Source organism: Microtus ochrogaster, chromosome 21 (assembly GCF_000317375.1).
Source record: "Microtus ochrogaster isolate Prairie Vole_2 chromosome 21, MicOch1.0, whole genome shotgun sequence".
Taxonomy (NCBI): Eukaryota; Metazoa; Chordata; class Mammalia; order Rodentia; family Cricetidae; genus Microtus; species Microtus ochrogaster.
In genome coordinates this window covers 23,440,563-23,457,417 of record NC_022022.1, presented here as the reverse complement: position 1 = coordinate 23,457,417, position 16,855 = coordinate 23,440,563, and the positions used below count along the sequence as shown (strand labels likewise).

General features: G+C 43.5%; 1 protein-coding gene across 1 annotated transcript in view; it reads left to right on the top strand.

The window, feature by feature from the left end:
• The window catches only part of Alpk1 (alpha kinase 1), a 92,444-nt gene extending 75,790 nt beyond the window's left edge, over positions 1 to 16,654 (top strand). The window contains exons 6-15 of the mRNA XM_005357258.3: positions 2,354 to 2,413; positions 4,113 to 4,199; positions 5,827 to 5,903; positions 6,690 to 6,785; positions 8,011 to 8,115; positions 9,934 to 12,043; positions 12,289 to 12,442; positions 13,904 to 14,066; positions 15,424 to 15,610; positions 16,057 to 16,654. Coding sequence (XP_005357315.1) covers positions 2,354 to 2,413; positions 4,113 to 4,199; positions 5,827 to 5,903; positions 6,690 to 6,785; positions 8,011 to 8,115; positions 9,934 to 12,043; positions 12,289 to 12,442; positions 13,904 to 14,066; positions 15,424 to 15,610; positions 16,057 to 16,256 — 3,239 coding nt within the window. The 3' untranslated portion in view covers positions 16,257 to 16,654. The remainder of the gene's footprint in view (positions 1 to 2,353; positions 2,414 to 4,112; positions 4,200 to 5,826; positions 5,904 to 6,689; positions 6,786 to 8,010; positions 8,116 to 9,933; positions 12,044 to 12,288; positions 12,443 to 13,903; positions 14,067 to 15,423; positions 15,611 to 16,056) is intronic.
• The last annotated feature ends 201 nt before the right edge of the window (positions 16,655 to 16,855 follow it).

Sequence of the window (16,855 nt, the reverse complement as noted above, 5' to 3'; positions counted from 1 at the left end):
ACACACACACACACACACACACACACACACACACACACACACACACACAAGCATAGCAGGAGTTCCAGAACTGAGGAGACCCAGAAGTGAGACAAAACACATCTTTATAGTGAGAGAGTAAAGCAATCCTACGCCCTTCCTGGACCCAGTGTGGCAAAACTACTAAAAATAAATATTAAAGGAAACAAGAAGAAAAGACAAATCATTAACATAGAAAATATAATTAGACCTGACTAAAATCATTAGATAAGGAGGGATGATTCATTTGTTAAAATTACATAGTTTTTTATGTAGTTTTAACAAATGAATCCAGGTCCGTTCCCACACCCATGTTAGGTGGCTCACAACTGCCTATAATTCCAGCTTCAGGGGATCTGATGCCCTCCTTTGGCCTTTGTGGGCACCTGCACTTACCTGTATATACCCTGTCCATCCCTTTCCCAGACCCCTAAACACACATTCAACATAATGAGAAATAAAATAAATCTTTGGCAAGCATGGTGACATACACCTTTAATCCCAACTCTCAGGAGGCAGAAATGAACAAATCTCTGAGTTTGAAGCCAGCCTGAGGTATATGCAGAGATCCAGGGCTACATAGTGAAATCTGGTCTCAAAAAAAAATATCAAAACAAACAAAGAAATAAAAATATTAAAAAAAACAGTCTAGATAAAAAGAAGAAATATCTCAGAAAGCAGTGGAATAAAAACAAATCTGAGACAAAATAATTTGAACATACCTAGAATTTTATAACCAGCAAAACTATCATTTAAAAGTGTAGGCAAAACAGACATTTTGGAAGATCATTTCTCTAAAGCAAAATTAAACATAGATGAGCCTCTTGGTGCACAAACTAGACAAGGTGTGCAGTATCTATTAGAACGTGTGTCATTGCTGAAACAGGTCATTTGGAAAGGAAATCTGACACAACTGATCTGTGTCATTAGGGAAAGCCCTAGGAGACAGTGACATTTTTTAGAAGTTTTTTGTTTTATTTCCTAAACTTATGTGTATGCGTATGAATACAGATGCCCATAGGCCCAAAATTGGATATCAGAACTCCCTGGAGCTGGAATTACAAGAGACTGTGAGCTACTCAGCATGGGTGCTGGGACCTGAAATCTACAAGAGCAGCAACTGCTTTCACCACTAAGTCAACCCCAACCCCATGACAATAACAATTTAGTGAAGAGAAAAAGAAGGAGAAGGAGGGGGAGCAAGTCTTGGAAACGTTTGGAATAATGGCATTCCAGGCCAAAATAATTATGACATGTGATAATGGTGATGTGAAAGCTAAGCCAAGAAATCACAGGAAAACAGGAAGCAACTGTGACAGAGTGGATTGAGAGGGAGAAGAGAGAACTCAAACATGGGCACAAAGAGGTAGAAAAGTCCTGATTATGCAGGGTTTCGAGTCAATTGGAAGAGGAGGCAATTAAAAGGCAAGTGGTTGAGTTTCCTGTTTATGAAGAACAACCACCCATAGATAAGGTTTCTTAAGTTTCTGTCTCGCCCAGTTCTGCAACCATTCAGTACCAGAGAAACACACAGAGGCTTATATTAGTTATAAACTGTTTGGCCTATTAGCTCAGGCTTATTATTAACTAGCTCTTATAACTTAAATTAACCCGTAATTCTTGTATATGGTTAGCCGCGTGGCTTGGTACCTTTTATCAGTGAGGCATTTTCATCTTGCTTCTTCTGCATCTGGCTTGTGACTCACTGTCTGCCTTTCCTCTTCCCAGAATTCTCCTAGTCTGGTTGCCTCACCTATACCTCCTGCCTGGCTACTGACCAATCATGTTTTATTAAACCAGTATAGTGTACAAGAGCATTATTCTACAGCATAATGTCCCTTCCATGTGGTAGCAAGCAAAATAAACAAAATATTTGGGGAAAAAAAAGATAACCGCAAATCCCTAGGCATAGTTGAGGAACTGTTGTGTAAATTGTCCCTATTCTTGGGCAAATGTAATTTGTTGTGGTACAGCTTTCTCAGATAGAAGACAAGCACCTTTTGCTGGTGTTTGCCTCTGTCATCCTGCTTTCTCTGTATCCATAAACTCTGTGTGTGTGCATGAGTGCATGTGCGTGTGTGTGTGTGTGTGTGTGTGAGGTGTAACTCTAATTGCCCCTTCAGATACTATATAACTTCCCAGTTTACCAATTCTTGAAATATATAATTTTTTTTCAGTTTTATATTTGATGTAGTTGTTGATTTAAATGTTAGATCTGGGTATTTCCAGAGGGGACATGGTCCCTGTTACAACACATCAATAATAGAGCAGAAACCATCATTAAATATGTGGATGTCTGGCACCCACTCATTGATGTCTGCTTGCTTCTTCTCAGGGAAACTGCTGAAGGCGGAGTACATCCTGAGCAGCCTGATAAGCAACAATGGAGCAACTGGTAAGTGTCTCACATGTTTAGAGCAATGCGTCTCTCAGGCCCTGCCATGGTTCTCATCTATAACCGCTTAGTCTGTGTTGGCTACAGGGGACTACCTGGGACTGGATCTATAGTGAGGAATGAAGCAGCTTCTGTCGAGTTTCTTACTGCTCTCTGTTTCTGTTTTCTCTAAATTCAAATGCATAGCAGAAGACGCTTGGTGCCTCATTGCTTCATTATACAGCACCTCAGCTAGCTCACAATGACTGCTAGTGTGGACAGTTTGTGAGCCCCAGCAAGGGCTCAGTGGTAGCCCGGGCCAGAATCATGGGTGGGGTTGGGGATGAGGGTTCCAGTTCAGAAGAATGCTCCTATGGCCTCATGCATTTAAATGTTTTGGAAATTCATTTTGCTGTATAAAAACTTCCATAAAAAAGTTATTTTTGAAGTTACTTTCTTTTTGATATTCAGTAACATATGAAATGAAGCTTTAAGAGTTGTCTAGCAGATCATTTAAACCTAGGAGGTTTTGTTGGAGTCCTAGTCATAGCAGTCAGCAAGTTTCCCAAAAAGTTGAGTAGTTTTTTCAGTCAACTTTGAAGTTCAATGGGCTGAGATCCATTGGCTCTTGGTTCTTGAAGCTTGTGGGGTGCACATGTGTGTGGAAGACATGTTGGGGTGCAAACGTTCACTGCATGCCTTTCCTTTGTGGCTGCCAGCACAAAACCACAGTGCTCATATTTTCTGTTTCTACACTATACACGCCCACCAGAAAAAACGCATTTACACACAAAAGCATATACCCTACACAAACACACACATGCACACACATACACAACCTATACGTGCACACACAGGAACTAGGAAGAAAACAGTGCAGTTTATTGAAGAGCCCAAGTCCACTTTTTCCCACTCATATTTGCTATCCGCCCTTTTTCCTTTTGCCACCCACTGGGCCAGTTGAGAAACAGAACAAAAAGAATAGAGGACACAGTACAATGTTTACATGTGGGGAAATGTCATAAAAAAAACTCCCTACATTGAAGAATTAATATATGCTAATACGAAACTGAAAACCCAGCCTACTTACCAGCAAACTCCAGACCAACTTCTTAGAATTTTACCTGCCTCACACAAATGCCCACATAAAAAAAAACCAAAGGTACTCACCACTCCCTTCATTAAGTCCAATGGCCAGCCTGAGTGCCAGCCCAGGTCTCCCTAGCAAGCATCATTACATGGGCAATGAATTCTCTCTTGGTCTGTGTGGAGTCATCACCTTCGGCATCCAAACAAATCTTGGGTGGTTGGAACTGACCATGCAGTCTAGGATGCAGCCACAGACAGTGGGGTCTCACCGTGGGTAAGATAACCTGGGGCCAGGATCTTGGGGAGCATTCAAGACAATAGCACTGAATCTGGGGTCTGAGAAAGAAGATGAACTGTTAAGAGGCCAGAAAAGAGCATCCCAGGTTGGGATGACGTGAGTACAGGTAGGTGCATGAAACAAGAGACCAGATGAAGGTCCTAGGGAGCAGGACTCATTGATCAAACAGCCACAGACTGTATAGAAGCTGGCTCCTGTGAAGGCACAGGAATTGGAGCTGTCTCTTAGATCTAAATCATGTATGCACATGAAGAAAAACATCTCTGAAAATAGGTTTATTTTACCCTGCCCTTTCCTTATTGACTCCAGGCAATGTCTTTGTTTTTATTTCAGGTACCTGGCTGTATAGAAACGAAAGTGATCAAATTTTGGTGCAGTCGGTCTGCATACAGATCAGAGGACAAATTCTGCAGAAGCTAGGTACTGTCTGATGTCAATCATCATTCCTCTCAGGGCTCATGTAAGGAAGCTGGCTAAAAGAATTTACTGTGGCGTTTCCTTATTATATCTGGTCAAGATTGTCACAACCTGCTTCCCTTGGTTGTCCTGTTGAGAAGAAAATAACGTTTAAGATATTAAGAGCTGAGTTGAGCATGGTTGTATACACCTGTGTAGTCAACTCTGTAGACTAAGGCAAGAGGATAGCTCAGGAGACTGAGGCCTGCCTGGGCAACCATAGCGAGACTCCATGTTTTAAAATGGCCAGGTGGTGGTGGTATACACCTTTAATCCCAGCTCTCAGGAGTCAGAAGTAGGCAGATGAATCTCTGCGAGGCCAGCCTGGTCTACAAAAGTGAGTTCCAGGACAACCAGGACTATTATACGGAGAAACCCTGTCTCAAAAAGGCCCATAGCTTAAGAATATTAATAAGAGCCAGGCAGTAATAAACACATGCCTTTAATCCCAGCACTTGGAAGGCAGAGTCGGGCAGATCTCTGAATTTGTGGTCAGCCTGGTCTACAGAGCAAGTTCCAGGACAGATGGGGCTACCCAAAGAAACCTTGTCTCAAAAAACCAAAAACCGAAAGTAAGCAAACCAAAAATGAATATTAATAAAAGAAAGTCATTTTTTTTCTGTATTGTTAGCCAAATTTTCAGTTATGATTTGTGGCTACTCACTGACTGTGTTTCTCACACATTCCTTGTTTGCAGCTGTGATTTGTGGCTACTCACTAACTGTGGTTACTCACACAATCCTTGGAGCGCTCACAGATTTTTGGAGCAAAGTTTTCAAACCCTAATTAGAAAAAAAGCCAAACTGAAGGTTTTGAAATTATAATAGAAGATGGTAACTATCGTTCTTATAAATAATGGAAATGACCGTAGATTATATGTTTAGGTATGTGTGCGTTACTGACTGTGCTGGCTAGTTTTGCATCAACTTGACACAAGCTAGAGTCATCAGAGAGGAGGGAGCTTCCATTAAGAAAATGCCCCCATGAGATCACGCTGTAGGCAAGCCTTTTCTGAATTAGTGATTTTTGTAAGAAGGCCCAGCCCGTTGTGAATGATGCCATCACTGAACCAGTGGTGCCATAAGAAAGCAGGCTGAGCAAGCCATGAGGAGCAAGCCAGAAAGCAGCAGCCCTCCACGGCCTCTGTGTCAGCTCCTGCCTCCTCCTGCCTGCCCAGTTTGAGCTTCTGTCCTGACTCCCTTCAATATGAACAGCGCTGTGGGAAGTGTGAGCGAAAGAAACCCTTTCCTCCTAAGTTGCTTTGTTCATGGCATTTCATCACAGCAGTGGTAGCCCTGATGAAGACAGATACCAAATGCTTGATGACTCTCACAGTTCCATGGCAATGTGGGAAAGTTATCAGTGCACAGCCAAAGGGAAGAAACAAATTGCTGTGCCAGTCCTCTCTACGCCAAGTTCTCCTAACAGAAGTCAATGACTGTTCCTAATGCCCTTGCTTTCTAAGTTCTTCCTAGTTGTTTACTTTATTTATTTATTATTTATAGCTATAAATGATTACTTGTGCATTATTTATCTGTTCGCTAAGACACAGATGCTGACGGTCTAGCCCTATTCTTCCCCTGTTTTTCAGGCATGTGGTACGAAGCGGCAGAGTTGATATGGGCCTCGGTCGTAGGCTATCTGACGCTCCCTCAGCCAGACAAAAAGGTTGTGTGCCTACATGCAGGGCCTCCTCTCCCTGCTCGTCTTCGGATAGTTGTCTCTTTACAACACAATTAATTTCATGACCTATCAAGTCTATCGGCACCATCTTCTTTACCTACACAAGCAGAGGACCAGGAACATTAGGGAACTTCCTTGTGTGTCATAGTTAGTCTTGGCCTATGGCAGGTTTCTATAATAATTCCCGGCCATCCAACTCTAAATTGAGCTCTCTGCTCCACTGGGTCCATCCTATCACATATTAGGCTTCACTTGGTTCTGTGACAAAACCGAGATGGCCATGATACTTACGTATGAAGTCATTTTCCAAGTCCGGTAGGCAAAGCTCCTTTTAGTTGTGCGTGTGCGTGTGATAACATTGTTAAGAAGTTGAGCCAACCCTTGCCTTGCTGTTAATTGTTTCATTCTCTCTGTGGCACTGTCCTCTCCTTACCTGAGCCTCCACTTCCCAGAGCTGTGTCAGTGAGTGAGGCCTATCCGCTTCTGCGACACAGACTGAGAGTAGTATAAGATCTCTTCCCATACCGATTATTGAGGCCTATTAATTAGGTAAATTAGTGCCGATAACCCAGTAAAGCCCAACTTCAAAGTAACCACATTTCCTCATTATGCCTTGGGATGTGATGGTCTCTCAAGCCCAGAGATGTTTAATTCAAAAGTATCTCCAACGTCATAGTCATAGAATAATAACAGGCAGATAGTTCACCTAGGATGGAGCCCTGGACTGCAAGATGAGAGAATGCCAGTCTGATTTGTTTGTTTTCCTTACAGGGCATTTCCACATCACTGGGTATCCTGGCGGACATCTTCGTTTCCATGAGCAAAGCAGATTATGAAAAGTTTAAGAACAACCCACAGGTTAACTTGGTAATTGTCACTGGTCAAAAGCATGGTTCAGAGTGGCATGCCCTGGACGCCTGTCAATGCTGCTTCTGGTTACCCCACTTCTTTCCCAGTAGAGTAGGGGCTGGGCGCACAGTCCCTCCTGTGTTAATGGGAACAGCTCTGATGGGTCCTATTTGTCTTGCTCTTCCCAGCCTCTAGCACTGAATCAAATATACAAAGGGCGTGGAAATGTTCAAGTGGATGAATTATGAAAATGAATTATGAAATGTTCAAGTGAGGATTATCCTTAGAGCGGTTTTCAGTTACTATACATTTCCTTTCCATGTTTTATGAAATGTACTATGCAAACTTGGCGATAAAAGGATAATAATTTTAAAACAAAAACAAAACCACAGTGGGGGCGACAGAGGGAGAGAATTCAGTTGGCAGAGCATTTTCCATATAAGGATGAGGACCTGAGTTGGTTTGGTCCCCAACACCCACATAAAAGCCAGGCATGGTAACACGTGCTTATAATCCCAATGCTGGAGATGCAGGAAGAACCTTGGCGCTTGCTAGTCAGCCATTGTAGCTGAATCTGTGAGCTCCTGGTGAGAGACCTGTCTCAAAACAAAACAGTAAAGGGTGGACAGACCCCGAGAACCACATCCACAAGCCATTATTTTTGTTGTTCAAAGCAGAGCATTGAGGATTTGCTCCGTATTCTTAGTCTAATATTACCATTCTTTTTCATAACTGTGTGCTGGTCACTTCTTCAATACAAAATGAGCTCCTACAGGCCACTGTCTCCTCAAGTCTAGAACGGTGTCTGGCCCCATGGAGGGGCCAAGTATGTGTTTCCAGAATGAATAGATGAATACTTGTTGGTGTGAAGCCATAAAAAAAAAGCCTTTGCCAAGAACAGCACAGAGATCACCCATTAGTCTGGATACAGAATGTGAGGTTTCCAGAACAGGGAACTGCGCCCCAGTTCCCAGAAAGGCTCATCTGATTTACTTTGTCTAAATGTTGTACATGGTAGAACCCGTGCATTCTAAACACAGGATAGGGATGGAAGCAGCTAGAGGAAAGGACACCTGGCGCTCTGGACCCACTTAGAGTTTCTTAGCGCTGTTCTGACAAACTCATGGTGAAAAGAAGGGATCCCTGGGCATCTTGAAAGAAATGCATTGCAATGTCAAGGGCTTTGTCTTCCCGATGCGGAAATAGCACCTGCTGCTTCACTGTCCATCCCCTTTCCCCACAGGCCTTGCTCAAGGAGTTTGACCACCATTTGCTGTCAGCGGCCGAAGCCTGCAAACTGGCAGCTGCCTTCAGTGCCTACACGCCCCTGTTTGTGCTCACAGCTGTGGTAAATACGGGGTTTCCCATGCAGCAGGGAGGGGAAAGTCTAACCTTGAAGTAGATGCTGGCTCCTCGCTGGCAATTATGCTAAGACTCCACGCGAGGAAAGTACTGTTGGTCAGAAGGACCAGATTCTGATGGCAGCCGGGTTACTTCAGTCCAAGCATATAAGGCTGTTTGTTCCAAAGCAAGGGTTCCTAGGGCTACCACCCCAGGAGCCTTTTCAAAACATGTGTTTCCCGGTGTCTGCTCTGTGCCTGTTAAATGACAAAACCTCTTGGACTAATGTTCCCAAACCTTTCATCAGCGGTTAAGAGCAAGTATTGCTCCTGCAAAGAGCGTGAGCCAGGTTCCTACCACTCACATCTGGTGGCTTGCAGCACCCCTGTAACTCCAGCTCCAAGCAATCCAGCACCCTCTCTGGATTCCATGGGCATGTGCCTGAACATGTAAGCACACACACATACACATAACTTTTAACAATGACTATATATATATATATATATATATATATATATATATATATATATATATATATATATATATATATATATATATATACATATATATGTACATATATATTCAACTCCATATCTGTAAGTTCCGCACCCTTACATTTATTTCAACAACTTTGGATAAAAATTTTTGCATCTGTGGAAAGCACGTACAGAAAGGCCTTTTGTTCTTGTTTTTCCCAGACAATGCAGTATTGACACTGTATTACACATTAGAAATGATCTCGAGGGGATGTATGTACACATTTTATATGTATACCATTTTGTGCAAGGGACATCAGCATCCACAGATTTTGGTATCTGCATGGGAAACCAATACACGGATTCAATACACAGATAGATGTAAAGCCCACTGTTCTGTTGTTTGGGTTATAATTAAATCAATATCCTTTCTGCATAAAAAAATTGAGTTATGCTTATATCCTGGGTGTGGACTGTGTCCGTGAGACTTTCGTCACTGGGACAAATACAAATCCTATGAGAAGTAATCTAAGGGAAGGAAGGGCTCTTCTTTGATTTTTGTTCTGCTTTAAATTTGGTGTTGTTTGCCTTTTGCTTTTACAGTTTCAGAGGCTTCCATCTGTGGCTTGCTGGCTCTATCACTTTGGTCCAGAGATTAGATAAAATGCCTTAGGAACAGGAGCTATCAAGAACAAAAGGTTCAGCCTCATGGCTACTAGTGCTAGCAGGCATCCATCCTCCTTCTTCCCCTCTTATTCCAAACTCACTCCTGCTTATTGGATGGTACAACCCACCCTCAAGGTGGGTCTCTGGTAAGTCTTCACAGACTTATCAAGTCAATCAGACAGACAACCCAACTGTCATGTACCATTTGCTAAAATGAATAGCAGCAAAGGTCACAAGTCTGCCATGTTCAGTGTACAAGCATCAGGGCTGAGGCAGGATGGAAGGTAAAGATAATGTCTTATCCTCCATACCAGTCAATGGCTCTTGTTGCCATCCTTTCTTACTTACCAAAACAAAACTCACACCCCCCCATTAAACATTGGGAAGCTTCTTTAGAATGTCTGTGGTGTGTATCTCTCTTTCTGTAATATTTTAAGTGGTTATCCTCCAGGAATTAAAAGGGTTGCTGGGTTGGTGGTGGTGCACACCTTTAATCCCAGCACTTGGGAGGTAGAGGCTAGTGTGAGTTTGAGACAAGCCTGGTCTACATAGTGAGCCCCAGAAGAGCCAGAGCTACAAAGAGAGACCCTGTCTCAAAACAAAAGTGAAGAAAAAGAAAAAAGAAAAGAAGAAATGTATCTAGTACTCGGTGCACTATCTGACCTGCATGCTCTTTTCCACAGAATATCCGTGGCACGTGCTTATTGTCATATAGTAGCTCTACTGACTGTCCCCCAGGATTGAAAAGTGGGTATCTGTATGATGCCAAAGAGGCTTTTGAGATTGGCCTCCTGACCAAGAGAGATGGAGAGCTGGTTAGTGGGAAGCAGGAGCTGCACAGCTTCATCAAAGCCGCTTTCGGCCTCGCCACAGTGCACGGCAGGCTGCATGGGGAGACAGATGTGGTCCGTGCTGCAAGGCAGCTGTGCAGTGAAGCTGTGGAGAAGCTGTATACCTATAGCACTTCCTCCACCAGCCAGGACCGAGAAGCCCTGTCTCGGGAAATCATGTCTCTTGTCAGCCAGGTGAAGAGACATCTACAAGTTCAAAGCTTCCCAAATTTAGATGAGAGATCTTACGTCCCAGAGAGTTTCAAATGTGGCTTGGATAAGCCTATCTTGCACGGGCACATGGATTTCCAACGAATTCTCGAAACGTATTCCCAACACCATACTTCTGTGTGTGAGGTATTTAAAAGCACCTGCGGGAACAGAAAAGGCAACCAGAGAGACACAAAACCAGATGTCTGTATCACTGCTCTGAAAACAGAAACAAACACCATGGATTCTATGGATGCTACTCTAGAGAAACTGTGTTCTCAAGGGAGCAGGAGTATAGCTTCTTCCCAGATGGCTGAGAAAGACCAGGAGAAGCTCAGAAGGGTAAGGAGAAAAAGTTGGACCCGTTCTGAGGCATTTCGAGTCTCCCTAGATCAAGATATGGGGACTGAAACTGAGCTACCAAGCCAGAGCAATGGCAGGGTAAATGTTCCCCACACGACTCTGAGTGACAGCCGTAGCTCCAGTTCTTGGAGCAAACTGTCAGGCCTCAGCTCTTCTGCAAGCTGGGAGGAGGTAAACTGTGGTGTTGAGGATATGGCAGGGAGAGACTCCAGCAAAGCAGAACATCTTGTGGACATTCAGTGCTCCACGGCCCTGTCTGAGGAGCCCAAGACCGACAGAAGGGGCAGAGCTACAGACTTGTTTTCAAAGCTGTATGGCGTCTCTCATCAGGAAACTAAAGACCACGGTCTGCAGTCTACACAACACACATCCTTAACACCCATCGTTCCTCTCAACACAGCAGACACTTGCTTGGCCTCGGGTACAGGGTTCTTAGAAGGCCCTGAAAGAAATCAGGATGCCAGAAATGGAGGACCTAGGAATACTTCTCTTCAGTCCAGCCCTTCATGTGGCTCTGTTTCCTGGTCCTTGTCTAGTTCTGACAAGTTCACAGACATGGCCACATATCCTTCAGTTAAAGAAGAAGAAACCTGTGAAATAGTTGGTTCCTTTCCAGAAACCAAGTTTGACACCAAAGACGGGTGTGGAGGAAAAAATGGGGGAAAGATCACTGAAAGATTCACAGGGCCTGCCTTTACAGATGGCACCTCTTCAGTTGACCTGGAAGGGGAAACAGAAGAAAGCAAAGAGAATGAACCGCCACCCTCTCAGGTAGTTCTGGAATGTTTAGAAGGCAGCTGTTCAAGGTTGACGAGTAGCACTTTCTCTCCTCGTCTCTCTGTTCAGAGTGATGGCTCAGCAAAGACGGGCAGCTCAATTAAAGACCAGGGCCTGGACCCTGATGCCCCCACAGAGAATGAGGAAGGGCAACTACTTGACAGCACAGAGGTTTACCCCGCTGGCCAAGATAGCGCTCACAGACCTAGCGCTTTGAGGCCAGGTCAGAGAGATAAGAGGCCCAATTCCTCTGTCAGTGGCTACAGTTCCTTCCCTGTCCTCAGCGAGGACTTCAGCACCACAGAGGAGGAAAAGGACCTTGGGAGCCTGCTGAAGAGCAGCCAGAACTCCAGCTCATCCTTACAGTGGTGGCAGAAATCACCTGCCTTTTCCAGCAGTTCTTTGGAGGGGGAAAGTTCATGGTCTCTTTTCAACTCCAGCAGAAGTTCATTAGCCTCATTGCCAGGACAGACCAGGCAAGAGATCCTTGAAGCTCGCACCCTGCAGCCTGATGACCTTGAAAAACTCCTGGCGGGAGTCAAAAACGACTGGCTGCTTCAGAGACTGGAGAATACAGGAGTTTTAAAGCCCAATCAACTCCAACGTGCACACAGTAAGTACAACAGTTTTTGTCTATAGCTTCGGGCTTCAGAAGGTTTCTGTTGGGAGCCCTTGGAAGAGTTTGCTGGGTGTACCACTCATCATGAAAGACGCATAATGTGACTCACCAGGAAAATTGCTTCTCTAGCGATGGAATTTCCTGCCAGGAACCTACAGTGAACATGCAAAGTGTACTCACTGGGTGCCAAGACCTGTTCAAAATGGCTTAAAGAAGTCTAACCTTATTTTTTTTTCCAGACGCCCTTCTGCTAAAATATTCCAAAAAGTCTGAATTGTGGACAGCCCAGGAAACTGTGGTGTATTTAGGGGACTACCTGAAAGTGAAGAAGAAAGGCAAGCAGAGAAATGCATTTTGGGTCCACTATCTTCACCAAGAGGAACCTCTGGGGAGGTATTTACTGGAAAACGTGTGTCGTCAGCATAATTGGGCTAATTTCCTTTTGCTTGAGTAGTCATTCATGCGATTTTGAAAGGGTTGAGATATGGCCAAAATGTAAGCTTTCAGATATTGACTTCCTTCTTCATCATTTGTCAATTGATAACAGTTTCCATATATCACAGAGCTGTGCCATGTGAGTGGCTGGATGCTTCAGAGTTCCCAAAACAAAGAAACCAATCGTAACTCTTACAGTCAATCCAAAAAGCAAAGCAAGGCTATTTACATACAAAGAAACATCAGTTAGATAGACAGCTGACTTCCCAGGAGCAACAGTAGAAACCCCAAACAATGGAAGTCACATACTTGAAAATATCTAATGCAGAGAACTATGAAGACATTTTCAAAGCAGCCAGTTTTGATACTAACAAATCCATGCTAGGAAAACTAATGTACAATGAGAAGAAAAGTGTCTCTCTTGTCTTAGAGTGATGAGCCACACTTCCGGAAGAAAGTTCCAGAAATGCTTCAGTACTGGTACCCCACAGGGGGTAGCCCTTTTGTACATACTTCTGGCCTCTGTCAATAAAGAAAACACTCTGGATTGGTTCAAAGCCTCTGCAGACCTGCATTCAGCACTGGGGTGTCCCTCTCAGAACATCCCAACAGAGCATCATTGGGATGCTCTCTGATGCTGCGGAGGCTCCACCTGTGTGTGCACTTTTCGCTGTCAGATCTCTTCTCACACTCAGGAATCTGCATGTTCAGAACTATGGAGCCAGAGATTTCTAAAGGGGGGGTTGCTCTCATTATGGTCTACAATGCTGACAACTTCCTCTGGTTTTTATAGGTCCCTCCAAGCACATGGGACATTACTAATAAATTCATACTAACAGCAATATAATCACCACAGTGACATATAGTACTGTCATTCTTGCCTTATTTAATTCCTTATTACCGTGTATAGTCACTGTCTGATTCTACTCTGAGCCCTTGAAAGTTTTATGTCTTCAATCTCATACATTTCTCAGTACTCTCAGAACTAACACATTGGTGTGCCCGTAATAGGTGTTGATAAAGTTAGTGCCCACGAGAATGAAATCACTCAAGGAAGGGATAGAGGAGGGCTTCATCCCAACTAACTGACCTCTTTAAGACCGCACTGCAGACGATAGAGTCTCGGGCTCCAGACTTCACCATGTTGACCCCTGGTTTCCACAGAGGTGTGAAGAATGTCTCTGCTCCCTTGAGTAAACTGAGCCCCTTCATATTCCACACCATTTCAGGCCAGCTCGCACGAGCTCTGCTCTCTTACAGAAGTGGCTCTTACAAAATTATTTCAATCTGAAGTTAAGACGATGATAGTGATTTGATGAGGAACAGAAAATATCTTTTAAACCGTGTGTGTCTTATCCCGTCTCCCTTGCTCTGGAGTAATGATCATTCCACACGTCACCGTCTGTGTTCTGTCCTCAGATACGTTGGGAAGGAATACAAGGAGTGGAAGGGGCTGCGGCATCACTTCACAGATGTGGAGCGGCAGATGACGGCGCAGCACTACGTGACAGAATTTAACAAGAGACTCTACGAACAAAAGATCCCAACGCAGATATTCTACATCCCATCCACAGTATTGCTGGTGAGGACTTCGAAAGCATGAGTTTGGTTCATGAAACAAACCTACAAATAGATATTAGGTTTTATTTCTATTCCAAGTCAGGCTTCTAACATGGTCCTGGCAAGATCTTAATACGTTCAGTTAATAGACTTCTTCTTCATCAAGTTCTTCCTGTTAAAAAGATCCACGAGGAAAGTGACCTCTGCCCTCCTCCAACACACTCACTTGAACTAGACAGTCCAAGGGGTGACATTAGCGTGACAGTCGACCCTAAGATCTGGTTAAGTTAGCACTCTCGCTAGGCTTGTCCTTTTGTGTTGTCTCTGCAAAGGTCTCTCTCTCTAGGTTGTGTTTTGTACAAATTAGTCCTTCAGCAAGATACATAAACCCCTTGTGTCTTTCTTTCTCCAAGTCCTTGCAACCACGCGATACTAAGCTGTATCTTAAACACACTTAGCAAGAAAAAAAAATAAGTACTTTCCTTTCAAATTCAGAAAATTCTTAAATTTGACCCAATCTGTCTTCCTCTCTCCTGGATCCAGGGACATTGAAACCATTCTGTCTCCACTAAACACCACTTGAAAGAGATGAAGGCAAATCTCCCATTTTCTCCTTTTTGGATCAAGAATACCCTGTTCCTCCAATCTGGACTGGCTCCTTCCTGTATTCATATTTGTAATGATTTTTTTCATTGCCCAGAAACACTTCAACTTGTTTTTTAGGGTTTATAATATAGCTATCATCTGATCTGTACCTTCACATCAAAAAGTATTCAAGAGTCTTACAGGCATTGACCCTAACCTGTAAGTCAAGCTCATCATACGGAAATGCATGAGCTATTAGCCTCTAGTCCCACAGCATGCTCCACTCACGTGCTCTGGAAAGCCAGCCTGAAGCAAGGTCTCTGTACCCTAATTTGTTTCACGGGTATGAATATTTTGTCTACATTGTTTGTGTATCACTGTGTGTTTTGTGCCCCTGGAGGCCAGTAGAGGGCATTGGATCTCCAGGACTGGGTTTATAGACGTGAACCAACGTATGGATGCTGGAAACTGAGCTCAGGTCCTCTGGAAGAGTAGCCAGCGCTTCCAACCTGACCAAATTTCTTAAGTAAGAAATTTAATCTATGAACAAGAATCACTTTATATTTATTTTTACGCTACAGGTAATGCTAGGTACTTTGTATTTGTTTCATCATTTAATATTTTTGAGAAAACTAAAGAGTTATTATTATGACTCCTAGACCCACCTCTGAGGAAAGTGAAGTGTAAAGTACTAAATCTCCAAGGCAGAACCTCAGCCCAAATTGAGATCCAGCCCACTGCAGAGACTGTTGCCTTCACCACCGTGCGTACTGCCTCCCATCTTTATGTTTCAGATTTTGGAAGACAAGACTATCAAGGGATGCATCAGTGTGGAACCTTACATACTGGGAGAATTCGTCAAGTTGTCAAATAACACAAAAGTGGTCAAAACTGAGTACAAAGCTACAGAATATGGCTTGGCTTATGGCCATTTTTCTTATGAGTTTTCTAAGCACAGAGACGTTGTAGTGGATTTGCAAGGTATGTAAAGCAGGGGGTTACTTTTTATTTTGAATATTGCAACTGATTTCACTAATCATTAATCATATTTCATAGACCATTCTGCGTGCAAGGTACTATTTGGAGTTAAGTTCATGGATTTTACTGCATGTTGCAAATGATTCCTGAGTGACTTGAGCATCTTGTTATCCATGCTATGGTCTCTTGGGCTCAGTTGCAGAGTGGTCCCTAGAAACTTCTACTCACTTGAGTGGATACAAATAAAATCAGTTTTTTTTTGTTACCACATTTCACTTCCTTGGCAGAAACTTACTAAATATAAACCCCAGGATGATCAAGTTTTCCATGTATCTCTTTAAGCATGCATGTGTGTGTGCACCTGTGTGTAAGCTTGCACGGGTGTGCATGTGTTTATGTGCTGACATTTCTGGTGCATGTGGTGTTCAGACGTATCCGTTCTCTTTTAGGTTGGGTGACTGGCAATGGAAAAGGCCTCATCTATCTTACCGACCCTCAGATTCACTCTGTCGATCAGAAAGATGTCACTACAAATTTTGGAAAGCGGGGGATATTTTACTTCTTTAATAACCAGCACGCAAGGTGTAATGAAATATGTCACCGTCTTTCTCTGACTAGACCTTCCCTAGAGAAACCAACTAACCTGTAGGCTGTAGGTTGGCAGCTTGACAGCCCTTCAGGAGCCAAGCATCCAATCTGCCTCCCCCAGGACGCACAGCATGGCGTGATTGATCCATTCAGCCATTGACTTATAAGAGAATTTGGAAATGTATGATTCCAGCCATTGACTTACAAGAGGAATTGGAAAACGTCAGTTCCAGGCCCACACTTACTTGCCAGGACAAGATTCTGCAGACCTTGCTCCCTGTGACACGGGAACATGTCAGGGGCTGTACTGGATTGTATATGATGTATAGTTGTATATGATGTGGGAGGTCCTGAGTTGTATGGTGAAGAGAACATATAGGATAGAAAACTTGGCTGAAAATAAACTTCTGTCGTTTAAGTCATTGTAATTTGGGTTTGGAGGGGGTTGTTTTGCATGTGTGTGTGGGGTTTTTTTTTTTTTTTTGTCTATTTGGAAGATTTTGGTTATTATCTGTTATGCTTGACAGTATTGCTGTTTTCCTACTAACCTGAGAGTTCTGTGTACATTTAAAAAGCTCAGACTCAGCTGGGCAGTGGTGGCGCACGCCTTTAATTGCAGCACTCGGGAGGCAGAGTCAGGCGGATCTCAGTGAGTTGGAG